The 27191-nt window shown below is 43.9% G+C and overlaps 2 protein-coding genes across 4 annotated transcripts in view; both read left to right on the top strand.

Annotated features, from left to right (window-relative positions):
* Positions 1-27191, top strand: part of PPIB (peptidylprolyl isomerase B) — a 118750-nt gene that overhangs the window by 66767 nt on the left and 24792 nt on the right. The window lies entirely within an intron of this gene.
* CIAO2A (cytosolic iron-sulfur assembly component 2A) lies at positions 669-25879 on the top strand. 3 transcript variants are annotated; one of them, XM_024232654.3, is made up of 5 exons: positions 669-1834; positions 6730-6894; positions 14451-14500; positions 22456-22501; positions 25526-25879. In XM_024232654.3, the coding sequence occupies exons 1-5, from the start codon at positions 1711-1713 to the stop codon at positions 25537-25539; spliced, it is 399 nt and encodes a 132-aa protein (XP_024088422.1). In that variant the 5' UTR covers positions 669-1710; the 3' UTR covers positions 25540-25879. The 3 variants fall into 3 exon arrangements, 2 of the variants coding, with proteins under 2 accessions (XP_024088422.1, XP_002825582.2); XM_002825536.5 differs by lacking the exon at positions 25526-25879 and adding an exon at positions 24964-25430; XR_008514125.2 differs by lacking the exon at positions 25526-25879 and adding an exon at positions 12046-12120 and having other exon boundaries at positions 1504-1834; positions 22456-22507.

Raw genomic sequence — 27191 nt, 5'->3', positions numbered from 1 at the left:
TGAGTTTCAGATACAGAAATCAGGTATTTAATCGACAGTTCGACATGTTCAATGCTATGGTGTCCTGTGGGAGCACAGGGAAAGAGATAATCAATTCTGCTTGGAGAAGTCGGGAGGCCTCACAGATGAAGTGAGACCTCAGTGTCCTAGATTTGGCTGGAAAAATGTTAGGATTATCCTCTCAATTGCTATGGAGTAAGTGGAGTGGAATAGACGGCAGAAAAATTATTGAACCCTGACCAAAATTTCCCTGGGACCTAAGCAATTCATTGTCTGGTGATCCTAAGGCCTACATTAACTAGACAAACAAGACTGGAGTTTAAAGATAAATGGGCATGTTAGCATGGGACAATTCTGCAAGATAATCCTATCTTCTCAATAGAGATGGCATTTGTCACCAACTTTGACAAGAGGTTTAGTTAGTTTGGTTGTAACTGCAAATTCAGGGATGGATTCCCTCACAGGTCATGTGAGCTGTTTGAAGGCAGGGGCAGCGTTTTATCTTTGTATCTTCCATGCCTATGGATCACCTACGGCAAATTAGTACCTATAAATTTGATCGGAGGGATGGATAGAGAAAATAAAATCGATTTTGTTACTGGCATCCATCACACCCACGAACACCAGAGGGCTTAAGATACACTTTTTTTTTTTTTTTTTTTGAGGGAAGTCTCGCTCTCCCCCAGGCTTGAGTGCAATGGCTCGATCTCGGTTCACTGCAACCTCTGCCTCCTGGGTTTAAACGATTCTCCTGCCTCTGCCTCCCAAGTAGCTGGGATTCAGGCCCCTGCGACCACGCCCAGCTAATTTTTGTATTTTTTAGTAGAGACGGGGTTTGCCCATGTTGGCCAGGCTGGTCTCGAACTCCTGACCTCAGGTGATCCGCCCGCCTCGGCCTCCCAAAGTGCTGGGATTATAGGCGTGAGCCATCGCGCCCGGCCAAGATACACTTTTAAGGATGACGATCTCCATTATGTCACCACTGTACACATTAGACACAGGAAAACTTATGTTCTAAGTTGTCTTTGGAGGCCATTAGCAGAAATATTCGTTCAAAGGTGGGAAGCTGTGCTGGACTGAGTCCCTTAGGAGACGAGAAAGCCAAAAAGCCCTCCCCATGCCATGCCTGACTACCTTACTGGCTTCCCATGACATCCCTTTTCACAGCAACTGAAATCTACTTCCTGTCCTATCAGGAAGTAAGAAAGACTTCGGCTGTTAGCGGCTCCCGCGGAGAAATAACTGTAAAGAGTCTCCGTGCTGGAAACCTCCTCTAGCACTAGAACTCAAGATCTCCTTTCCCCTACCTCTTCGGGATTCATCTTTAACTTATCACGGATACTGAGTGAGTCAGTCGCGGTTAACAGACCGTTACATCCACTTCTACCAGGCGGACACTACAAGTCCCAGAATACAATTCGCTGCCTTCCGAAGAAAATAGCTCACGCATCCCAGCATGCAATGTGCTGACGAGCCGCGAAGATTGTTTTTGTCCCGCCGAAATAGAGCAAAGCACGCTGGAACTTGTAGTCCTTGATGCCCCTTCCCTAGGTCCTTCGAGCTACTCCGTCCGGCCCCGCCTATTCTCTGCTCTTCTGAACCTTTAGGCTCGTCTCGGCCCATTTGAAGACCAGGAAGTTGATCAATCCCGAGGCCGCTGAGAGACGGTGGCGCGATTGGGACAGTCGCCAGGGATGGCTGAGCGTGAAGATGCAGCGGGTGTCCGGGCTGCTCTCCTGGACGCTGAGCAGAGTCCTGTGGCTCTCCGGCCTCTCTGAGCCGGGAGCTGCCCGGCAGCCCCGGATCATGGAAGAGAAAGCGCTAGAGGTTTATGGTAATTAATTTTACCCTGCACAGCATTTGGAGTTATAGGTGCAGGCCGGAGCTGAGGGGTGCGGGGATGATGGCCTCACCTGAGGGCTGGGAGGGGAGACCTGTTTTTTTTTTTTTTTTTTTTTTTGCCAGATCTTGTCCGGGGCGTAGCAGGCGCTTTCTTCGGGGTCCTAAGTCACGTGGGGGTGTGGGTCTTTCTGGGAACTGGGCTCTTCGTAAACCTGGGGCAAGCCGACCCCGGAGGTCTTAAAAGTTTCATTCTCCACGTGTGGCCTACGTCTTAGTGACCATTCCAAGACTTGTGGGAAGACCACAAGTCTAGGGTGCCTGGTTAGGAAGCAAAGCTGGCCTGATTGCACTACTACAGCCTCGTTCTCTAGCTCCTGGACACGCACTCTTGCTACCGCTGAGGGCGCTTGTGGGTGACAGTCGAGTTGGGGACTGGCCCAAGGTCACAGCCACTCTATCCGGCAAAGTCAGTAAGCAGAGGTCCCCGAAAGAAGAGAAAGAGATTGGCTTCTTGTAGCGAGGCCTTGTGTACACACACATACGCACACACACACATACACACTCTTCCATGTTGCATATTAAATATTTTCTGTTTAACCCTTGGGGCCATCTTTATTGTACAAATGAGGAAACAAAGTTAAAGAACTACCTGGAGGTCACACTGCCAGTAAGGAACAGAGCCAAAAAGCAAAGGCTGTGCCTACTGGTTCTAACCGTAATGCACTTTCCACCACTTCACAATTGCCTTACAACTTTTTTTTGTTTGTTTTTTTAATTATGTTGTATTGTTTTTGAAAACCGAAAAGACTGGATATAATATTGAGAGATCTAACCATAGGATACAAATATAATTCAAGTAAGGATTATAGGCCAGTAGAAGGAAGCCAGGGTTAGGAAATACTTTGGGAGCTAATCTGGTTGACCTCTCTTACTAGAGGCAGGACTTACCTAATCAGCCCCCAGGCAGATGATAATTATGAGTGAAATGATCTCCACAAAGCAGACCACATCCCTGTCCTGCCAGATCTCTGTCCACGTAATCTAGGGATGGTAGGGCACTGGAGATATAACTTTGGAAGAGAGTGACTCTAGTCTTCAAACTGATATTGAAGGAAACCCATATATGCAAAAATAGAGTATGTAATAGAAGGCCGTACACTGAATAAGAGATACAGAAATTCAGAGAAGGGGAGATACTAGTCTCTGACTGAGGGGATCTAGAAAGACTTTGAAATAAAGAGAAGGAGTCACTTGAGTTGGGCCTCAAAGAATAATTAGGATCTAGATACGTAGAGGGTCAGAGGGCATACTAAGAGGAAACTTAAAAGCATGGAGGTAAGAAGATAGGAAATGACAGATAGACGGGGCTATAGGATAGGGTTTGTGGTTAAAGATGGAGATGTGGTTGAACATTGTTCTAGGTAGTGGGATGCAATTGGATACTGAAGGTTTTAAATATAAATGAAGAATTTTAATAGTGCAGGGCTGTGGAAGAATGTTAGTGTGGGGAGGAATATGAGGAGAACTTTCTTTTAATTTTTTTTTTTTTTTTTGAGACAGGGTCTCACTCTGGTAATCAGGCTGGAGTGCAGTGGTGCAGTCGCTGCTCACTGCAGCCTCCACCTCCAGGGCTCAAGCCAGCCTCCCACCTTAGCCTCCTGACTGACTGGGACTATAGGCATGCATCACCATGCCCAGCTAATTTTTGTATTTTTTTGTAAAGACGAGGTTTTGCTATGTTACCCAGGCTGGTCTTGGACTCCTGAGCTCAAGTGATCTGCCTGTCTCGGCCTCCCAAAGGCGGGGATTACAGGCATGAGCCACCACACCCAGCCCTTCTTTCTTTTTAAAGAAGTAAAGCCAAACCTCTCAAATCTAGAAACTAGAAAACTAGAGAAATTTAATAAGGATGATATTTAATTTCAGGGTTTAGTGGCATATAAAGAATATAATACAATTAAATGAGCCTTATGGGAAGAAAGCCTAGTATGAGAGGCAGAAAATTCCTTTTCGGAAAACTCTGTTTCCCTAAGTCCCATGATAACACAGCTCTGTGAAAGAGAAGCTTTGTCCACTTTCTTGCCTATGTTTTCCAATTCTGTTTCTTTTTTTTTTGAGACAGAGTCTCTTCTGTCACCCAGGCTAGAGTGCAGTGACACAATTTTGGCCCACTGCAGCCTCAGCCTCCTGGGTTCAAGTGATTCTCCTACCTCAGCCTCCTGAGTAGCTGTGATTACAGGCACATGCCACCACACCCGGCTCATTTATATATTTTTAGTAGAGACGGGTTTTTGCCATGTTGGCCAGGCTGGTCTTGAACTCCTGAACTTAGGTGGGTGATCCGCTTGCCTCAGCCTCCCAAAGTGCTGGGATTACAGGCATGAGCCATCATGCTTGGCAAAATTTGGTTTCTAATCAAGTGACAAGCCCAGGAGCAAATTAAAGAGAAAATAGAATTTGTTCTTGTTTTTCCCAGTTGCATTTCTGATTACATATAATTTTGTGTGATAAATAATAGAACAAAACTTCAGATTTGAGAACCTCACGTACATTCTATGTAAAATTCTGCTTCTTTCCTTTCTGCCTCACCATTTCTCCTTATTGTTCTCCTTTCCTTCATCTCTTTCTCTAGCCTCAGAGTAAGAAAGAAATCTTGTCTTCTCCAAGGCCAACTGAGACTTCTAAATATTTGATCCCACTCCCTTCTGCTTATTTTACCAGTCTCCCCTCCTCCCCATTATATTTTCAGTTTCTCTTCTCAAAGTTGCCCTTATCCTTGTCATTGTTCTAGCTTCCTTGTAAAGTCACTGTCCTTTTCCTGTCCCTCCCTTCCCAGCTAAGGCCCTAGGAAGACATTTTCAGTTCCTGCTTGCTTCCCCTTTTGCAAGCTGGCTTCAGCCCACCACCTCTCTACCGAAACTGCTTTCTTACAGTTGGCTGGGGTGACAAATGAAAGACCTGTTTTAGCTCTCATGAGCCTGAATTTTTCTGCAGCATTTAATGTTATTAACCATCCCTCTCTTCCCTTCTCTAGTTCTTTTTGCTTTTATTTCTCATTCTGATCCCTAAGTTAGGTGCTTCGCATGGATGTGTTGGGTCTCTTTTTTTGTTTATACCACTGATTCTCATACTGGGTTGTACCTAAGAACAACCTGAGAAATTTTTAAAACTCAAAGGCCAGCAAACCAATTAAATCAGAGTCTCTGGAATGGGGGCCCAGGCATCAGTTTTTTTTGTTTGTTTTTGTTTTTGAGACGGAGTTTTTACTCTGTTGCCCAGGTTGGAGTGCAATGGCGGGATCTCGGCTCACTACAACCTTTGCCTTCTGGTTTCAAGTGATTCTCCTGCCTCAGTCTCCTAAGTAGCTGGGAATACAGGCGCCCGGCACCACGCCTGGGTAATTTTTGTATTTTTAGTAGAGATGAGGTTTTACCATGTTCACCAGGCTGGTCTCGAACTCTTGACCTCAGGTGATCCACCCGCCTCAGCCTCCCAAAGTGCTAGGATTATAGGCCTGAGCCACTGCGCCCGGCCTTGGTGTTTGTTTTGAAACATTCTTGGTAATTCCAATGTTCAGCCAAGGTTCTACTTATTCTTTGTGAATCCTGTGGGTTTGACAACCACTCTAGCTTTGGTGCTGTTTTAAACCCTATGCTACAGTTCACTGCTTGCTAGAAAACTCCATTGGATAACCCCTTAAGCACAGAATGATCACAAAATCATTCTGTGTGAAATTGAACTCATTTGCCCTCCAACCACTCTAGCTTTGGTGCTGTTTTAAACCCTATGCTACAGTTCACCGCTTGCTAGAAAACTCCATTGGATAACCGCTTAAGTACCTCAAAATCATTCTGTGTGAAATTGAACTCATTTGCCCTATGCCCCACCCAAATTTCTTCCTTGTTCTGTTTCTTTTAGTTCTGCCAGTGTTGTCCTAGATACTATTTTAGGTCTGGTGTTTTTAGCTGGTATCATTGGTTCTGCTTTTTAGTCTGAGTCTAGCAGCTGATGATGAATTACCAGCTGACAGCACAGTGTTGTCCATGTCACTTGTCTCAGACCTCTTGAGGACTTGCTATTGCTGGTAGCTGGCTGTAAAAGACACTTGATGGTCAGACCCAAATCTCATACTCTAAAACACCTTTCACTTATGTCTGCTTCCAGGCAAACTAGGGTTCTTCTTCTTTACTTTACTTTCCTTCACTTTTTTTTTTTTTTTTTGAGACAGGGTCTCGCTTTGTTGCCCAGGCTAGAGTGCGGTGACATGATCTCCGCTCTCACCGCAACCTCTGCCTCCTAGGCTCAAGCGATCCTCCTGAGTGGCTGGGACCACAGGCCTGCACCACCACACCCGGCTAATTTTTGTGTGTATTTTTTATAGAGACGGGGATCTCACTATGTTGCTGAGGCTGGTCTCGAATTCTGAGCTCAAGTGATCCTCCCGCCTTTGCCTCTCAAAGTGTTTGGTTTACAGGTGTGAGCCACCATGCCCAGCTACTTTCCTTCACTTTAAATGTCAAATATTGAAATGTTACCTATTTTTCAAGGCTTAATTCAGATTCCACTCCTATAAAGCCTGATGATACCACATTCTTTCAAGCTGAAAGTTATTTCTTCCTCTTGAGCTTCCATGACACTGTTTCCATTCTTATTATATTTTCTCTGCTATGTCCGATTAGAGAAACTGGATATGGTCTTATAATAATCCAAGAAAACAGTTTTCTCAAGAGGAAACCAGTAGTGAAAATTTCTGTCAGAAACTTGGGAGTTGCTGTAGTATTTGCTTAAACATAAGAGAAGTCAGTGCTTAAATTAGGCCTGGCAAAATCATCTTTATTTAGAATAGTCATGTTTTAATAGAATATCTTATCTCTGATGATTCTTTAGATTTGATTAGAACTATCCGGGACCCAGAAAAGCCCAATACTTTAGAAGAACTGGAAGTGGTCTCGGAAAGTTGTGTGGAAGTTCAGGAGATAAATGAAGAAGAATATCTGGTTACTATCAGGTTCACGCCAACAGTACCTCATTGCTCTTTGGCGACTCTTATTGGTAAGTTTTTACGTACATACATGTATATTTATATAAATTCTAAATTATTCTTGCTGATGTTGACCCATAATAACAATTTGCATCATTGTTGAGAAACTATACAGTGTATGTATTGCACTTTATGGTTTACAGAGTATGTTCGTGTATTCATCTTCTGTAGTCCTCACAATTAGCTTGTTGAGTTAAAATATTATTATCTTCATTTTGCAGATGAGGAACCTGAAGCTCAGAAAGTTTAAGTGACTTGCACAGAATCAGGTAGCCAGGAAATGGTGAAACTGAGGCTCATACCCAGGTCTCCTGACTCCAAATCTGCTTCTCCTTTAGTTAGGTCAGGCTGCCCCTCCCAGGTATACATGCCCACAATTAATGAAGAGTGCATGAGGGCCAGTGCTTTTCCTCAGTTCTGGAGGTTGGAGTGGGTGGTGTCAGACTAGCATTGCTTCCATCACCATCTCCTTTCAGTGACTCTTCTGGCTTCTACATAGTATGGGTAGAAGTCCTGGTAGGAGGTTGGATTCCCAGTATTTTGGATTTGTTAGCAGGTACAATAAATGTCTTTGAATATATGCTTTGTTATAAAGGGATTTTATTTCCAACCAAATGTTCATGAGTAGCGGATTGATTAAATAATCATTGATGGTGAATATAAACAGTGGAATACTATGCAGCTATAAAAAAGAATGAAGAAGCTCTGCATGTACTGATATGGAGAGATCTCTGTGACATAGTGTTAAGAAATAAAAGCAAGTATCATTTTGCTATCATTTGTGTAAAAAAGCAAAAATATACATTTGTATTTGATTGCATATGCCTGAATAATATTAATACATAAATGAATAGCTATAAGGGTGTTAGCGGGTAATAGTGGTGGTGGGAGCTGGGCAGATGGGGGAAAGGGTGGGAGGGAGACTTTATACCTTTTTATGTTTTTACATTTTCGAACCATGGGATTATCTCACCTATTAACAAGCAACAAGTTTATAAAAAAGATTGAAAAGGTCGCTATTTCGTTGTTATTTCCACTATTGTGATTTCTGTCTTTTCTTACTGGTTGACCTGGGTTCCCTCTATTAGAGGTTTCCACCATATAGGCCACATCTTGAGGGACTGGAGGTCTGAATCCATAGGTATTATTGTGGTTATTAAAATCCCATTGCTGACCGGGCGTAGTGGCTCACACCTGTAATCCCAGCACTTTGGGAGGCCAAGGTGGGTAGATCACTTGGGGTCAGGAGTTTGAGACCAGCCTGACCAACATGGTGAAACCCCGTCTCTACTAAAAAAATACAAAATTAGGCCGGGCGCAGTGGCTCACGCCTGTAATCCCAGCACTTTGGGTGGCCGAGGCAGGCAGATCACGAGGTCAGGAGATGGAGACCATCCTGGGTAACATGGTGAAACCCTGTCTCTACTAAAACTACAAAAAATTAGCCAGGAATGGTGGCGGGTGCCTGTAGTCCCAGCTACTCGGGAGGCTGAGGCAGGAGAATGGCGTGAACCCGGGAAGTGGAGTTTGCAGTGAGCCAAGATTGCGCCACTGCACTCCAGCCTGGGTGTCAGAGCGAGACTCTATCTCCAAAAAAAAAAAAAAAAAAAAAAAAGCAAAATTAGCCAGACATGGTGGCACACACCTGTAATCCCAGCTACTTGAGAGGCTGAGGCAGGAGAATCACTTGAACCTGGGAGGCACAGAGGTTGCAGTGAGCTGAGATCATGCCATTGCACACCAACCTGGGCAACAAGAGCAAAAACTTCATCTCAAAAAAAAAAAAAAATTCCCATTGGCATGGCGGCTCACGCCTGTAATCCCAGCACTTTGGGAGGTCAAGGCAGTGGATCACTTGAGGTCAGAAGTTCAAGACCAGCCTGGCCAACATGGTGAAACCCCATCTCTACTAAAAATACAAAAATTAGCTGGGCATGGTGGCACGCACCTGTAATCCCGGCTACTCGGGAGGCTGAGGCAGGAGAATCGCTTGAACATGGGAGGTGGAGGTTGCAGTGAGCTGAGATTGCACCACTGCACTCCAGCCTAAGCAACAGAGTAAGACTGTCTCAAAAAAAAAAAAAAAAAAAAAAAAAATCCCATTGCTAGAAAAAGCATTACTGAATGTTGAATGCATGGTTATTTTTGGTCATTGGACAATTTGTGAGCAAACAGATACTGAAAGTACTGCTGTGGGTGTTGTGGAGGGGGTGTCTTAAAATATTTTGACATATAAGAAAGAGTTCTTAAATGGAGAGTTCAAGAACCTATAGCAATTTATTTATTTATTTATTTTTTGAGATGGAGTTTAACTCTTGTCACCCAGGCTGGAGTGCAATGATGCAATCTTGGCTCACTGCAACCTCTGCCTGCCGGGTTCAAGTGATTCTCCTGCCTCAGCCTCCCAAGTAGCTGGAATTACAGGCGCCTGCCACAATGCCTGGCTAATTTTTTTTGTATTTTTAGTAGAGATGGGGTTTCACTATGTTGGCCAGGCTGGTCTCAAACTTCCGATATCAGGTGATCCGCCCACCTCGGCCTCCCAAAGTGCTGGGATTACAGGTGTGAGCCACCACTCCCAGCCAGCAAATTCATTTTTTAAATTAACATTTATTTAAATTATATGAGTAACATGTTTATTGGCAGTAATTTTGATACCCCACAAAAACATAAAGAAAAAAAACCAGCTATTATGAAAGAATGTCACTGGGTGCGGTGGCTCACTCTTATAATCCCAGCACTTTGGGAGGCCGAGGCGGGCGGATCACGAGGTCAGGAGTTTGAGACCAGCCTGGCCAACATAGTGAAACCCTGTCTCTACCAAAAATGCAAAAAATTAGCTGGGCATGGTGGTGGGCGCCTGTAATCCCAGCGACATGGGAGGCTGAGGCAGGAGAATTGCTTGAACCCGGGAGGTGGAGGTTGCAGTGAGCCAAGGTCACGCCACTGCACTCCAGCCCAGGCTACAGTGCGAGACTCCGTCTCAAAAAAAAAAAAAAAGAATATATGCTCTGGGCTAAAATTCCAGGTCTGTTGGCTGTACCGTATTGTGGGCTTGGGCAAGTTACTTGACCTTTCTAAGACCCAGTTTCCTTATCTGTAAAATGGGAATAATAAGGATGTCTATAGAGTTGTAAGAGTTAAATAATAGCATGAAATATATGAACTATTTTTCTCATTAAATATTTCTTTTTTTAAACTTTTTTTGTTGTCGAGACAGGGTCTCACTCTGTCGCCCAGGCTGGAATGCAATGACACGATCTCGGCTCACTGCAGAGCCTCCACCTCCCAGGCTCAAGTGATCCTCCCACCTCAGTCTCCTGAAAAGTTAGAACTTCAGGCAGGCGCCTGGCTAGTTTTGCCTGGCTAGTTTTGCCATGTTGCCCAGGCTGGTCTCAAATTCCTGGGCTCTAGCAATACACATGCCTCAGCCTCCCCAAGTGCTGGGATTACAGGCATGAGCCACCATACCCAGCCATCATTAAATATTCTTTAATTGTATAGTTATAGGTTACATGCTAATCATATTGATACATCATAAGTTTTGTAACCATTTGGACTACTTCTAGCCTTCTGCAATTATAAATAATACTATGATGAGCAACTTTATTTTATTTTATTTTATTTTTTGAGACGGAGTCTCACTTTATTGGCCAGGCTGGAGTGTAGTGGCGCAATGTTGGCTCACTGGAGCTTCCACCTCCCAGGTTCAAGTGATTCTCGGCCTCAGCTTCCCGAGTAGCTAGGATTATAGGCATCCTCCACCATGCCCGGCTAATTTTTGTATTTTAGTAGAGACGGGGTTTCACCATGTTGGCCAGGCTGGTCTCGAACTCGTGACCTCAAGTGATCTGCCCTCTTTGGCCTCCCAAAGTGCTGGGATTACAGGTGTGAGCCACCGCGCCTGACCAAACAACTTTATATATAAATATTTTTATTTATTTATTTTTTCAAGACGCAATTTTGCTCTTGTTGCCCAGGCTGGAGTGCAATGGCACGATCTTGGCTCATCACATCCTCCACCTCCCAGGTTCAAGCAATTCTCCTGCCTCATCCTCCCAAGCAGCTGGGATTACAGACATGCGCCACCACACCTGGCTAATTTTGTATTTTTAATAGAGATGTGGTTTCTCCATGTTGGTCAGGCTGGTCTCTAACTCCCAACCTCAGGTAATCTGCCCGCCTTGGCCTCCCAAAGTGCTGGAATTACAGGGGTGAGCCTCTGTGCCTGGCCTTATATAAATATTTTTATATATCTCATTATTGCCTCAGGATAAATTCCTATACGTGGAATAATTGGGTTAGATTATGTAAGTATTTTGAAGCCTCATGGTATATATTGGTAAATCCCTATTTGGAAGTTTATACTCTTTGATGCAGGAGTTAAGGAACTAATTTTATAGAAGAAAATGTTCGCCAGACATGGTGGCCCACACCTGTAATTGTAACACTTCGGGAGGCTGAGGCGAGAGGATCACTGGAGCCTAGGAGTTTGAAACCAGCAATCTCTTAAAAAAGAAAAAAAACATGAAAAAACTTGAATAAGTTCAAATTGCATCGTGATTGCAGTTATAGAAAAATGTGTATGTGGACAAATATCAGGAGAGTGCATGAAATAAAAATAACTTCTGTAAGAGTGCTAACATTAGACTATAGTTGATATTTCAGATCTGTACACTTCCTCAAGAAAGTTTTGTCTTAGCCCTTTTGTTAAACATTTCAGCTAAGACCGTTGGCTTTTTATTTTTTTATTTTATTTTATTATTATTTTTTTTTGAGACAGTCTTGCTCTGTTGCCCAGGTTGGAATGCAGTGGTGCTGTCTTGGCTTACTGCAACCTCCGCCTCCTGGGTTCAAGCGATTCTCGTGCCTTGGCCTCCAAGTAGCTGGGATTATAGGCGCGTGCCACCATGCCCAACTAATTTTTTGTATTTTCAATAGAGACGGGGTTTCTCCATGTTACCCAGGCTAGTCTCAAACTCCTGGCTTCAAGTGATCCGCCCACCTCGGCCTCCCAAAGTGCTGGGATTACAGGTGTGAACTACCACGCCCGGCCTATTGGCTTTTTAGAGAATTGTATAATAGTGTATCATAGTAGTTTTGTTCAGTCAACACAGCTGGAAAACTTGAGAGAGCCCTTTGTCTGTCTGATGTGTTAACAGATATTCCTCCCGAGCAAGTAGTCCTAGCCCGGAAAGGTGCCTGAGTAAGAGTATCACCTACTCAATGTTACCTTGGTAAGTGATTGACAAGGAAGACTCCAAGGGAACAAGAGGGTAAGGCAGGGAAACAAGTTGATAATCATTTGTGGTGACTTATTCCAGATAAGAATGGCTGAAGGCAGCTGTGGTCCAATGGGAAGGGTCTTAGGGTTTGGAGGTCAGAAGGTGTAGGTTTGGGTTCTACCTCTACCACTTGTTAGCTAAGTAATGTTAAATCACTTACCTTGGTTTCTTGGCTGTAAAATGAAAATTATAAAATAGTATAAAATAGTAATATTTTATACTATTATTTTTTACTATTTATAGTAATTATTTTTATACTATTATTGTACACTTATGTGTCAGGTACTGTTTTAAACACATTGCATAACAGGTTATTCCTCATAGCAACCCTATATATTGTGATATTATTATATATTTTTTAATGTTTTATTATTATTATTATTACTTTTAGAGATGGGGTCTTGCTATGTTGCCCAGGCTGGTCTTGAACTCCTGGGCTCAAGCAATCCTCCCGCCTTGGCTTCCCAAAGTGCTAGGATTACAGGCATGAGCCACCTTGCCCAGCTGATAGTATAATACCTGTTTTGCAGATAGGGAAACTGAAGCTCAGAGAGGTTAAGTAACTTATGCAGGATCACAGCGAGTATGTAGTGAAGCTTGAAACCCAAAGTATCTCAGTTATGCTGTACTACCTCTCTTGAGGATAATGATGCTCAAAAAAGCACTTTGTGAATTGTAAAACACCTATCAATGGTGACTAAAATACATGAGGATATTCAGACAGTACACAGATAACAAATTAAGGAGACAATGGTGGGGCCAGGGGAAGAGGAACTCTCCCAGATATGCTTTAAGGCAGATCCTCTGAAGAGAGACCCTCTTAAGGAAATGATATATTTTCTTTAGAATTCTCTAATATTTATTATAGAACTACTGTGTTCAAGACTCTATAAGGCCGGGTGTGGTGGCTCACGCCTCTAATACCAGCACTTTGGGAGGCCGAGGCGGGCAGATCACTTGAGGTCAGAAGTTCAAGACCAGCCTGGCCAACATGATGAAACCTTGTCTCTACTAAAAATACAAAAATTAGTGGGTGTGGTAGCGTGCTTCTGTAGTCTCAGCTACTCAGGAGACTGAGACAGGAGAATCTCTTGAACCCAGGAGGTGGAGGTTGCAGTGAGCCGAGATCTCGCCATTGCACTCCAGCCTGGGCGACAGAGCAAGACTCTGTCTCAAAAAAATAAATAAGTAAATAATGCCCCTGTGACAGGCACCACCTCATTATATTTCATCTAATCCTTTTCCCTGTTTTGGGATTTTTCAAAAAATTCTCTTAGAAAACCAAATGGTACTTAGAAAACCAAAACCAAGTTATTACCTCCCTAAAAGATAGGTAGTCTAACAATTATATCTTGCTGTATTGCTGTATGGTTTGAGGTTTTGTTGATGTGTCTTAGCATGGGATGATAAACTGAACTTCAGTGGAACTTGTTGTTAAAGAAGTTACTGTATTTGTATCTTGTAGGCATAAAGGATTACAAATTTGAGAGGTTTTATGTGGCCCTTTTAAAATGGCTTTGACTTGTTTTATTTTTTTGCGTGTCCTGGCCTGTTGTGGGGCATTTTAAAAAGTTAATTGAATTGGCCTGGTGGGGTGGCTCATGCCTGTAATCCCAGCACTTCGGAAGGCTGAGGCAGGCGGATCACTTGAGGCAGGCGGATCAGGTGAGACCAGCCTGGCCAACATGGCGAAACCCCATCTCTACCAAAAATATATAAAAATTAACTGGGTGTGGTGGTGTGTGCCTGTAATCCCAGCTACTTGGGAGGCTGAGGCAGGAGAATTGCTTGAACCAAGAGGCAGAAGTTGCAGTGAGCCGAGATCATGCCACTGCACTCCAGCCTGGGCGACAGTTCCAGACTCCGTCTCAAAAAAAAAAAAAAAAAAAAAAAAGCTTAATGAGTTAATTGACTTTTGCTGGAAGACCAACTGATGTAGTAAAAATGGCCTGGGCTTTCCAGTGGTCATAGGTTCCAGTCCCAATTCTGCCACTATTGTAACTCAGTGACCTTGAGGAAGTTACGTTGTGACTTTGGTTTAATAATTTGTAGAAGGGGGTTAGTAATAGCTTATTGGATTATCCTAAGGAATATGTAAGATTGTATATTAAATTTCCTAGTGTGGTGCCAGCCTCAAAGGAGCTCTGCTCTGGATTGAGCCAAAGCTGTTTTCAGCAACTGTGTTGTATGGGGGCATATAAACGCAGCTGTATGCTTTTTCAAGAACCAATAAGAAGCAATAAAGAGATAATTGGAGGTGTTTTTTTTTTTTCCCTCCACAGGGCTGTGCTTAAGAGTAAAACTTCAGCGATGTTTACCATTTAAACATAAGGTAAGAAAGATGTATTTTTGTTGTTGTTGTTGTTGTAAAACAGCTTTGTTGAGATATAATTCACATACCACACAATTCACATATTTAAAGTGTACCAATTCAGTGGTTTTTGCTTGTCTGTTACTCAGTTGCCTATCTGTTATTCAGTTGATGGACATTTAGGTTTTTTCTACTTTTTGTCTATTATGAGTAATGCTGCTGTGAACATTCATGTATAAGTTTTTGTGTAGGCATATGTTTTCATTTCTTTTCCACCTGTGAGTGGAATCGCCTGGTTCTATGGTAACTCTGTGTTTAACATTTTGAAGAATTGTTTGTTTTCTACAGTTGCTGCACAATTCTGCGTTCCCACCAACGGTGTGTGAGGGTTCCCCCTTCTCCACATCCTTGCTAACATTTATTATTATCTTTGATTATAGCCATTCTAGTGGGTGTAAAGTGATGGTTTTTTGTTTTTGTTTTTTGAGTCAGAGTCTCACTGTCACTCAGGCTGGAGTTCAGTGGCGCCATCTCAGCTCACTGCAACCTCTGCCTCCCAGGTTCAAGCGATTCTTCTGCCTCAGCCTCCCGAGTAGCTGGGACTACAGGCGCCCACCACCACGCCCAGCTAATTTTTTGTATTTTTAGTAGAAACGGGGTTTTACCATATTGGCCAGGCTGGTCTCAAACTCCTGACCTCATGATCCGCCCTCCTCGGCCTCTCAAAGTGCTGGGATTACAGGGTGAGCCACTGCACCCGGCCTTGTTTTTGTTTTTGAGACAGAGTCTTGCTCTGTCGCCAGGCTGGAATGCAGTGGCGCAATCTCGGCTCACTGCAACCTCCGCCTCCAGGGTTCAAGCGATTCTCGTGCTTCAGCCTCCTAGGCAGCTTGGATTATAGGCATGTACCACCATTCCTGGCTAATTTTTTTTAATTTTTAGTAGAGATAGGGTTTCACCATGTTGGCCAGGCTGGTCTTGAACTCTTGGCCTCAGGTGATCCACTGCCTCGGCCTCCCAAAGTGCTGGGATTATAGGCATGAGCCACTGCACCCTACTGTCATGGTGGTTGTGATTTTTTTTTTTTTTTGAATTAAGTATATATTGATGATTCTTGGGTGTTTCTCGGAGAGGGGGATATGGGAGGGTCATAGGATAATAGTGGAGAGAAGGTCAGGAGATAAACACATGAACAAAGGTCTCTGGTTTTCCTAGGCAGAGGTCCCTGCAGCCTTCTGCTGTGTTTGTGCCCCTGGGTACTTGAGATTAGGGAGTGGTGATGACTCTTAAAGAGCATGCTGCCTTCAAGCATGTGTTTAACAAAGCACATCTTGCACCGCCCTTAATCCATTTAACCCTGAGTTGACACAGCACATGTTTCAGAGAGCACGGGGCTGGGGGCAAGGCCATAGATCAACAGCATCCCAAGGCAGAAGAATTTCTCCTAGTCAGAACAAAATGGAGTCTCCTATGCCCACCTCTTTCTACACAGACACAGCAACAATCTGATCTCTCCTTCCTTTCCCCACACTTCCCCCCTTCTTTTCAACAAAACCATCATCGTCCTCATGGCCCGCTCCCCATGGTCGCTGTCTCTTCGGAGCTGTTGGGTACACCTCCCAGACAGGGCGGCCGGTCAGAGGCGCTCCTCACCTCCCAGACAGGGCGGCCTGGCAGAGGCGTTCCTCACTTCCCAGACGGGGTGGCCGGGCAGAGGCGCTCCTCACTTCCCAGACGGGGCGGCCGGGCAGAGGCGCTCCTCACATCCCAGACGGGGCGGCCGGGCAGAGGCGCTCCTCACCTCCCAGACGGGGCGGCCGGGCAGAGGCGCTCCTCACTTCCTCCCAGACGGGGTGGCAGCCGGGCAGAGGCGCTCCTCACCTCCCAGACGGGGCGGCTAGGCAGAGGCGCTCCTCACCTCCCAGACGGGGCGGCTGGGCAGAGGCGCTCCTCACTTCCTCCCAGACGGGGTGGCAGCAGAGGCACTCCTCACATCCCAGACGGGGCGGCCGGGCAGAGGTCCTCCTCATTTCCCAGATGGGGCGGCCGGGCAGAGGCGCTCCTCACCTCCCAGACGATGGACGGCCGGGCAGAGGCGCTCCTCACTTCCCAGATGGGGCAGCTGGGCAGAGGCGCTCCTCACTTCCCAGACAGGGTGGCGGCCGGGCAGAGGCGCTCCTCACTTCCCAGACGGGGCGGCCGGGCAGAGGCGCTCCTCACTTCCCAGACGGGGTGGCGGCCAGGCAGAGGCGCTCCTCACTTCCCAGACGGGGCGGCCGGGCAGAGGCGCTCCTCACTTCCCAGACGGGGTGGCGGCCAGGCAGAGGCGCTCCTCACTTCCCAGACGGGGCGGCCGGGTAGAGGCGCTCCTCTCTTCCCAGATGGGGCGGCTGGGCAGAGGTGCTCCTCATCTCCCAGATGGGGCGGCCGGGCAGAGGCGCTCCTCACTTCCTCCCAGACGGGGTGGCGGCCGGGCAGAGGCGCTTCTCATCTCCCAGACGGGGCGGCCAGGCAGAGGCGCTCCTCACTTCCCAGACGGGGCGGCCGGGCAGAGGCGCTCCTCACTTCCCAGACGGGGCGGCCAGGTAGAGGCGCTCCTCACTTCCCAGATGGGGCGGCTGGGCAGAGGCGCTCCTTGCTTCCTCCCAGACGGGGTGGCGGCCGGGCAGAGGCGCTCCTCACCTCCCAGACGGGGCGGCCGGGCAGAGGTGCTCCTCACCTCCCAGATGGGGCGACCGGGCAGAGGCGCTCCTCACCTCCCAGACGATGGGCGGCTGGGCAGAGATGCTCCTCACTTCCTATACGGGATGGCTGCCAGGCAGAGGCGCTCCTCACTTCCCAGACGGGGCGGCCGGGCAGAGGGGCTCCTCACATCCCAGACGATGGGTGGCCAGGCAGAGACGCTCCTCACTTCCTAGATGGGGTGGCGGCGGGGCAGAGGCTGTAATCTTAGCACTTTAGGAAGCCAAGGCAGGCGGCTGGGAGGTGGAGGTTGTAGCGAGCCGAGATCACGCCACTGCACTCCAGCCTGAGCAACATTGAGCATTGAGTGAGCGAGACTCCGTCTGCAATCCCAGCACCTTGGAATGCCGAGGCGGGCAGATCACTCGAGGCCAGGAGCTGGAGACCAGCCCGGTCAACACGGCGAAACCCCGTCTCCACCAAAAATACAAAAGCCATTCAGGCGTGGCGGCGCACTCCTGCAATCCCAGGCACTCGGCAGGCCGAGGCAGGAGAATCACAGGAGCCCGAGGCAGGGAGGTTGCAGCAAGCCGAGATCACGGCAGTACAGTCCAGCTTCGGCAACAGAGGGAGACCGAAAAAAGAAGGAGAGGGAGGCAGAGGCAGGGGCAGGGGCAGGGGCAGGGGCAGGGGCAGGGGCAGGGGCAGGTGGTTGTGATTTTTATTTCTCTGATGGCTAATAATGTTGAGAACCTTTTCGTGGGCTTTTTGGCCATTTGTATATCTTCGGAGAGCTGTCTATTCAGATCCTTTGCCCATTTTAAAATAAGGATGTCTTTTCATTATTGAATTATAACAGTTCTTTGTATATTCTAAATACAAGTCCCTTATCAGATATGATTGGCAAATATATTCTTCCATTCTGTGGGTTGTCTTTTCACTTTCTTGATGGTGTCCTTTACAGTACAAGAGTTTTAAATTTTCATAAAGTCTAATTTGTTTTTAATTTTTTAACTTGTGCTTTTGGTGTGATAATCTGAGGAAGATGTTTTTAACCCTACTATGGAGCAAGAATATGGATATCACAGTTAATTCATAGTAATTGGTTATAGCTCATGAATGATTCGACCTTGTCTCTTACTGCCTCTTGTAATTGCTGGGCAATTATGCCTTCTCTACCTGGCTGCTACCTAGCCTTTACACAGAGTACCCTGTCTACTTGGAGTTCCCTTCCTCCGGTCTCATATGTTCAAATCCTACACATCTTTTTTGTTTGCTGTTGAGACAGGGTCTTGCTCTGTCTCCCAGGCTGGAGTGCAGTGGTGTGATCACTGCTTACTGCAGTCTCTATCTCCCAGGCTCAGCCTCCCAAGTAGCTAGGACTACAGGCACGCACCGCCATGCCTGGCTAATTTTTTCTTAATTTTTGGTAGAGATGAGGTCTCTCTTTGTTGCCCAAGCTAGTCTCAAACTCCTGGGCTCAAGTGATCATCTTGCCTTGGCCTCCCAAAGTGTTGGGATTATAGGCATGAACCACTGGGCCTGGCCAAATCCTACCCACATTTTAAGGCCCAGTGAAATACTTTTTTATTTTCCATGATGTCAGTACTGATTTTTCTTTTTTAAGATGAATTTTTATTTATCTTTTTAAATTTTTTTTTTTTATTTTTCGTATTCACCTTTCCATACTACTAGTCCTGATTTCCATAACTAAAGCTATTTCTTTTTTTGAATTGTCATAGCTCTTTCTTTTTTCTTTCTTTTTGTTTTTTTTTAAAGACAGGGTCTCACCCTGTTGCCCAAGCTGGAATATAGTGGTATGATTACAGCTCACTGAACCTTTGATCTCCCAGGCTCAAGTGAGCCTCCCTCCTTACCCTCCCAAGTAGCTGGAACCACAGGTATACGCCACCATGCCCAGCTAATTTTATTTTTTGTAGTGACAGAGTCTCACTATGTTGCCCAAGCTGTTCTTGAACTCCTGGGCTCAAGCAGTCCTCCCACCTTGGTTTCCCAAAGTGTTTCGGATTACAGGCGTGAGCCACTGCACCCAGCCCCATGGCTCACTCTTTGTCTTCTGATGTAGAGAGTGCCCTTTTCTAACTTGTGTTCTATTTGTTTTTCATCTTCCCTCCTGGACTGTCAGCTTCTCTCTCTCTTTTTTTTTTTTTTTTTTTTTTTTGCGATGGAATCTTGCTCTGTCACCCAGGCTGGAGGGCAGTGGTGCGATCTCGGCTCAGTGCAGCCTCTGACTACTGGGTTCAAGCGATTATCCTGCCTCAGCCTCCCAAATAGCTGGGATCACAGGCGCACACCACCACACCCAGCTAAATTTTTGTATTTTTAGTAGAGACAGGGTTTCACCATGTTGGCCAGTTTGGTCTCAAACTCCTGATTTCAGGTGATACACCTGCCTCAGCCCCCTAAAGTGCTGGGATCACAGGCATGAGCCACCACCCCTGACCAGCTGTCAGCTTCTTGAAGTCAAGATTCATATATGATACATCTGTGTGTTCCTGCTATGATCTTATACATATTTGGAGCTCAATAAATATGTCTTAAATTGAGTAAATAAATAAATATTATACTAGTGGTTTATGATGCCCTGTAAATTTTATTTTATTTTGCATTGTTAACTGTTTTAATTACAATGTTTAACTTTTTATTTGAAATGAAAATAATGAAAGAAAAGAAATAAAATAGTGAAGAATAGTACAAAGAAATTCCATATATCCTTCACCCAGATTCAGATTCACTAATTGTTAACATTTTGCCACATTTGGTTTATCATTGATTTCTCTCTATATATGTACACACACACACACACACACATATTTTTTGAAAACATTTGAGTGCATTTTTAACGCCCCCTTACTCTAAATACTATAGGATGTATTTCCTGAAAACAAGGACATTCTCTTACATTACCACAGTACAAATTTCAAAACCAGGACATTGATACAGTACTGTCATCTAATCTATAGCACGTATTCAAATTTCCCCTGTTGTCCGGTAACATCCTTTATGGCGGTCCCTCCTCCTGGCTCTGCTCCTCTCCCCCATCATACATTGCATTAGTTGTCATGTCTCTTTAGTCTCATTTAATTTGGAGTAGTTCCTTAGCCTTTATTTCATGATCTTGATATTTTTGAAGAATGTAAACCAGATATTTTATAGATTGTCCCTCAAATTGAGTTTTCTGATGTTTCCTGGTTAGATTCAGTTTGTGCATTTTTGGCAAGAATACTGAATAAATGTGTTCTCATTGCATCACATCAGAGGCCTATAAATTCAGTTTGTCCCCATTATTGGTGACAGCTCCCCTCATCAATTGTTTGGTTACCCTGAAGTATAGTTCATATAAGAATAGCTGCGTAAATGCTGCCTCTTCCCCTTTATCACTTTTAGAATAATGAGTCCTGCATAATTTTAAACTGAAGTAAATCAGTATAGAGTGATTCTATACCTGTTGCTTTGAGGTCTAGAATAAGAGTGTTTTGCTACTAGGAAAAAGGTGTTTGGTTTGGTTTTTTTTGAGATGGAGTCTCACTCTGTCACCCAGGCTGGAGTGCAGTGGCGCAATCTCAGCTCACTGTAACCTCCACCTCCCGGGTTCAAGGGATTCTCCTGCCTCAGCCTCCTGAGTAGCTGGGAATACACATCCGGCTAATTTTTTGTATTTTTAGTAGAGTTGGGGTTCTACTGTGTTAGCCAGGATGGTCTCGATCTCCTGACCTCATGATCCACCTGCCTCGGCCTCCCAAAGTGCTGGGGTTACAGTCGTGAGCCACCGTGCCCGGCTTGTTTTGTTTTTTTAAAGCGATTGGGGCCAGGTGCAGTGGCTTACACCTATAATCTCTGTACTTTGGGAGGCCTAGGTGGGCAGATCACTTAACCTCAGGAATTCAAGACCAGCTTGGGCAATATGGCGAAACCCTATCTCTACAAAAAAATAGAGACGGGGGAGGAGAGGGGTGGGAGTGTGGGAGCTGAGGTGGGAGTATCACCTGAGCCCAGGAAGTCGAGGCTGTAGTGAGACATGATCGCACCACTGCACTCCAGCCTAGGCGACAGAGTAAGACCTGTCTCAAAAAAAATAAATAAAGATTGGACTAGATGACCTTTAAGGTCCCTTTTAACTATAATAAGTTATGATTTTTCTCACTCATGAGAAATGTTTATCTCAGTAGTAAATAAGTAAATAAAAATTAGTTCATATGTTCCAGTGTTCTCTGGAAAGTAGACGTCTTTATTACAGCATACTCTCTTTACCACAGGATTTGCAATAATTTTGTAGGTTGTCTTAAAAGCTCTGGGTCTTGGAGGGTAGCTCATGTCTATGGGTGCAGCAGGGCCAGGAGGGATAGCTTAACCAGTATTATACTTGAGAATAAATTTAGCAAGATAATAATGAATGAGAAAAGAAGGATGCTGAAAACTGTATATTGTGATCCCATTTTTGTAAAACAAGCAATGTGAAGAAATATCCAACCCTGATATGTGGGTGTGTGTATGTGTAAAATCTGTGTAAGATTATGTGGGTATAGAGAAGAATATGGAAGAAACCACACTAGATTGTTATTGTAGATTTCCCGAGTCAGTGGCAGGGCAGGAGGAAGTTTAGATACTGAGTTGGGAAGAAGTAGAGTGCAGAAGAGAGATATTCTTAAGTAAAACCACATGAGATCTCATTTGTTTAAAATGATATTTTTGTGTATTCATAAAAAAATTAATGGAAGTACCACCTGCAGGCCTTTCCCAGGTGACAAAATAAAAAATCCTACTCATTTCAGTCCTTATTTTTTAGAGAAGGATGTGGGGGATTTGTCCCTATGTCTCTGATGTTAGAAACAGGATTTGGGGGGCGCTGGGCGCAGTGGCTCACGCCTGTAATCCCAACACTTTGGGAAGCCAAGGTGGGTGGATCACCTGAGGTCAGGAGTTTGAGACCAGTCTGGCCAACATGGCAAAACCCCATCTCTACTAAAAAAAATAATAATAATACAAAAATTAGCTGGGTGTGGTGGTGTGTGCCTGTAATTCCAGCTACTTGGGATGCTGAGGTAGGAGAATTGCTTGAACCCAGGAGGCGGAGGTTGCAGTGAGCCGAGATTATGCCACTGCACTCCAGCCTGGGCAACAGGGTGAGACTCCATCTCAAAAAAAAAAAAAAAAGAAAGAAACAGGATTTGGGCCCTCATCCCTAGACGTTTGAATTTACTGTACGTTCCACTTCACTCTCTTATCTTAGAATGCGTTAATGTTTTTTCTTTTACTTTTTTTTCACTTTCCAGTTGGAAATCTACATTTCTGAAGGAACCCACTCAACAGAAGAAGACAGTAAGTGAATGTTGAAACATAATTGAAAAACAACTTCAGATAGTATTTTATCTTGGATTGGATTCTTCCGCCAGCCAAGAATATACTGGGTTACTTTAAAAAAAGTACACAATTAGTTATTGGCTCTTCCTTCCTAGGTGAGGAAACCTAGGCATTTCAAAGAAGTAATTTTTGCAGTGGACTCCAAATGCACTAGAGCCCACGGATGTTGACTGGTTTAGGCCAGTGGCTACACATCTGTAAAGAATATCCAGCGCCAGGGACCTTGACTTATGAGCTCTAAGTAGGCTTCTTTTCTTTGGTGACAGGATAGAGAGCTGTGTACTTGAAATTGAAGGTCTAGCAAGTAGAACTTTAGTGAATCTTGGGGTAGGTGCTGTCTCTCTGGGTTAGTATATTAGAATGGGAGTGGGGAACCTTTTTTATATAGAGGACCTCTGGCCTACAGAGAGAAATCAATCAGTAGCTACTTAAAAATAGCAGAAGTGGGGTTTGGGAAAAGCAAAAGACAAAATGTTCTGTATGATCCCTGTGTTACATTAAAAACAGAATTTTAATGTTTTTAATCTACAAATGATAGAGTACAAATAATGAGAAATACATTTAAAAGGCATGTTGTACTTAAGTTTCATCACTGAGTAAATTCAGAAGGTGGGAAAAAATCGCAGAGGAATGGAAGAAAGAGATAATAGAGGAAGAGCAACAGTGAGATAGATACCCAGAAGACTCAGAAAGGCATACACAGGGCTGGAGAGAGACACACAAAATCTCCTACATAAAAGAGAGCTATAGAGAGGGAAGCCTGCTGCTTCCAGAGGAACAGCCCATCCAGGAAACTTTTTAGGTACTGTCATGAAAACTGTTAAAAGCCATGCCCTATCTATAGTGCTAGACATGTAGATTATTATACTCTTTGTGGGCTGAATTTCTTTAAACCCCACGAGCTGAGGGCTTCTACCTGTAATTTAGAAAATAAGAGTTTAGGTACCCTAAATTCACTCAGGTTATCCTTTTGAAATTCCTTGAATGATAGGATTTTACAGCAGCAATAGTATTAAGTCTTATGATTCTTGTTTTTCATTTAGTAAGTATTTATTAAGTGCCTTGTATGTGTGGGTACAGTTCGGCCTTTGAGATACATTCCTGCCTTTGTGGAGCCTACATTGTAGTAGGAAGAAACTAAATTGAAAATATTTTCACAGGAATATGTGTATGTTTGTGTGTCTTCTCATGAGACATTTTAGCAGCATCCCAGAAAACTCAATCCACATTAAGAATATAGTCATCTGTCTTTTGAACTCTTCTATTAAGAGTGCTGTTAGCTAATTACAGAAAACGTAATGGGCCAATACCTTTATTATATGAAGATCCATTTAAACTAATTTTAAAAAAAGATCTAGTAGATTAATAGAAAGAGACATGAACAGGAAATTCATGCAAGAAGAACTAATATATGCACATGGAAAATGTTCTATTTTCCTATTACTCAAGGAAATGCAAATTATAACAATAATATTGAGCCGTTTTCCATCTCCTGTTTTATGTATGTATATGTGTGTATTTGTTTTTATTAAATAATACCAGCTATTGCCCGGGCATGGTGGTTCACACCTGTAACCCTAGCACTTTGGGAGGCCAAGGTGAGAGAATGCCTTGAGGCAAGGAGTTTGAGGCCAGGATTTCAAGACTAGCCTGGGCAACATAGTGAGACCCTGTCTCTACAAAAATACTTGAAAATTAGCCAGGTGTGGTGGCTCATGCCTATGGGAGGCTGAGGCAGGAGGATCTCTTGAGCCCAGGAGTTGGAGGTTACAGTGAGCTATGATTGCACCATTGCACTCCAGCCTGGATGACAGAGCAGGACCCTGTCTCAAAGAATAATAATAACAATGATAATAATACCAGGTATTGTTGCCAAACTGATAGCTCATGTATTGGTGTTGACAATATAAACTGGTGAGTAATTTTGGGAAGTAAATCAGTGATATGAATCACACCATAAAAATATTCATACTCTTAAAAATAATCCCATTTTTGAGAATATTTCCAAAAAGAAGGCTATATGTTTAAAGGTATTCATTGTAGCATAGTCTTCATAATTACTTTAGAACACTTAAGACTTTTGCCATGTTAAATAACCCTGTAGTTTAAAATATAGGCTTATGGGGGAAAAAATAGCAATTTTCAAAATTGTATTTACTCTGAATGTAACTGTATAAAAATATGTATATGGACAAAGACTAGAAAGAAAAAAATAGATGCGGTAAGTGGTAGAATTCTAGTAGATATTTTTCTCTTAAGTCTGCCTTCTAGATGGGAAATTACATTATGAGTAATTAGCCAAAAACAGGTTTAAGTTCTCAAGGAGTTAAAGTTTTTGTTTCAGCAGGCTAATAAAAATACTGTCTGGCTCTGTATATTGACACAGTTCTTCTGCTAACTTTTGTCTGTGTATTTTTCAGTCAATAAGCAGATAAATGACAAAGAGCGAGTGGCAGCTGCAATGGAAAACCCCAACTTACGGGAAATTGTGGAACAGTGTGTCCTTGAACCTGACTGATAGCTGTTTTAAGAGCCACTGGCCTGTAATTGTTTGATATATTTGTTTAAACTCTTTGTATAATGTCAGAGACTCATGTTTAATACATAGGTGATTTGTACCTCAGAGCATTTTTTAAAGGATTCTTTCCAAGCGAGATTTAATTATAAGGTAGTACCTAATTTGTTCAATGTATAACATTCTCAGGATTTGTAACACTTAAATGATCAGACAGAATAATATTTTCTAGTTATTATGTGTAAGATGAGTTGCTATTTTTCTGATCCTCATTCTGATACAACTACTTTTTGTGTCAAATATCTACTGTGCCCAAATGTACTCAATTTAAATCATTACTCTGTAAAATAAATAAGCAGATGATTCTTGTAATGACTCGCTGTTTTTTATTGAATTGTAAATTCCAGTGTAAATGTCAGCTCCTAAAAGATATCTTCAAAGCTTTATTTTTGCTGATTATTTTGTAGAATCAGAGATCTGAGAACCAAAAGGAACCCTTAAGATTGGGCCTACCTTCCTTCCAAGGAGAGTCCTGGACCCCTTCATAGATAAGGAACAAATGTGGAGAAGGCTAGATGGCATACACAATTTTGAAGATCAAGAAGTCCACCAAAGAAGTTTTGATTAAACCAACCTAAACGTATGGTCCGCACTTTATCTGTACTTCATTTTGTTTGTTTTAGGGGTTATGGTCATGTGAAGTATAGTTGCCTCCAACATGGCCCCCATGATCCTCACTTCCTGGTATTCATGCCCTTGTATAGTTAACTTCCATATTGAATTGGAGCTGATGGGTGTACTAATAAAGAATGGCAGAGTGACAGTGGGTGACTTCTGAGGCTAGATCATAAAAGGTATTGCTGTTTTCACCTTAGGCTCTTGGATTGCTCATTGTGTAGGAATCCAGCTGCTATGTCACGAGAACTCAAGCCACCCTGTGGAGAATTCCACACGGAGTGCAACTGAGTCCTCCCAACAACAACCAGCGCCAATTTGAAAACCATGTGAGTGAACTCCTGAGCCAGAACTGCCTAGCTCCCAAAGTCTGGACCCAGGCACTGTCTTGGGTGCCAAGGACACAAAGATAAATCAGCCATTGTCTGTCCTCCTGGAGTTCATACTTATCAACCTGGACCTTCAGCTTCTCTCTGCTCCAGGCAGTGAGTGATTCAGGCTCAGTCTTATCTAGTGCCTGAGCTAGTCCTGGCCAAGTAGAAACAGAAGCTAGGCAGCAGGTCCAAAGACAAAACCATGCCTTAGGGACTGTCTGGTGAGGACGCTACTGACATGCAACTCCAAGTGGATCATTGCTACAGGAGTCACCTGAACTGCTGGCCCTGCTACTCCTGGAAGCTAGATATGACTTCTGTTGTCTCTGCTACTGCCAGAGTGATTTCTCATTTTTGTGTGACTCACTCTGGCTTCCTAGTCCTAGCTGAGATCTCTAGTCGGCTGATCTCAAGTCACATGTCCATGTCCTGGCTGCCAAGGAGGCAGGAGAAAAGAAAATCTGACCTTTGGTATGGGGAGGTGGACTCTGTCCCCCTAGCAAGACTCACATGGTGGGAATTCTATAGTAGAGTGAGAGGGGTCAAAAAACTAACATCTACTGCATTAATTATATTAGAAAATGAATTTAAACTTTATTAATCATAATGGTATCTACATAGAAGTGAAAAATAGAGGTACATATATAGTCAGAAGTAGTGTTATCTAGTCCATGTTTGGCAAGGGTTAGGAAACGTTTTTGGAAAAGGGCCACATAGGCAATATTTTAGGCTTTTCAAGCCATATGCTCTGCTGTAACTATTCAACTCTGCCCTTGTAGCACAAAAGCAGCTGATAGTCTGTAAACAAATAAGCATGATTGCACTCCAAGAAAACTTTATGGACACAAATTTGAATTTCATATAATTTTCATGTGTCATGAATTACTATTTTCCTTTTTCATTATTTCAACCGTTTAAAAATATAAAAACCATCTTAGCTTGTGGGTTGTACAAAATTCCAGCTTTGGGCTGGATTTGGCCTGTGTGCCATTAGCAAACTCCTGATTTACAAGAATGACTATCCTTTCTGAAAAGTCAGACCAATTGGAAAGTCAGATAAAAGATGTGGAATGGGCCCTCTCCC

The sequence above is a fragment of the Pongo abelii genome, chromosome 16 (assembly GCF_028885655.2).
Source record: "Pongo abelii isolate AG06213 chromosome 16, NHGRI_mPonAbe1-v2.0_pri, whole genome shotgun sequence".
Taxonomy (NCBI): domain Eukaryota; kingdom Metazoa; phylum Chordata; class Mammalia; order Primates; family Hominidae; genus Pongo; species Pongo abelii.
The sequence above is the reverse complement of the archived record's forward strand: the minus strand, read 5'-3'. Positions and strand labels throughout refer to the sequence as shown.

What these genes read in the sequence shown, in the direction of transcription:
- CIAO2A (XM_002825536.5), top strand. Translation starts at nt 1,711, where the DNA reads ATGCAGCGGGTGTCCGGGCTGCTCTCCTGGACGCTGAGCAGAGTCCTG. An exon ending in GAAAGCGCTAGAGGTTTATG is followed by an intron (nt 1,835 to 6,729) that starts GTAATTAATTTT and finishes ATGATTCTTTAG; the next exon opens with ATTTGATTAGAACTATCCGG. An exon ending in GTTTACCATTTAAACATAAG is followed by an intron (nt 14,501 to 22,455) that starts GTAAGAAAGATG and finishes TTCACTTTCCAG; the next exon opens with TTGGAAATCTACATTTCTGA.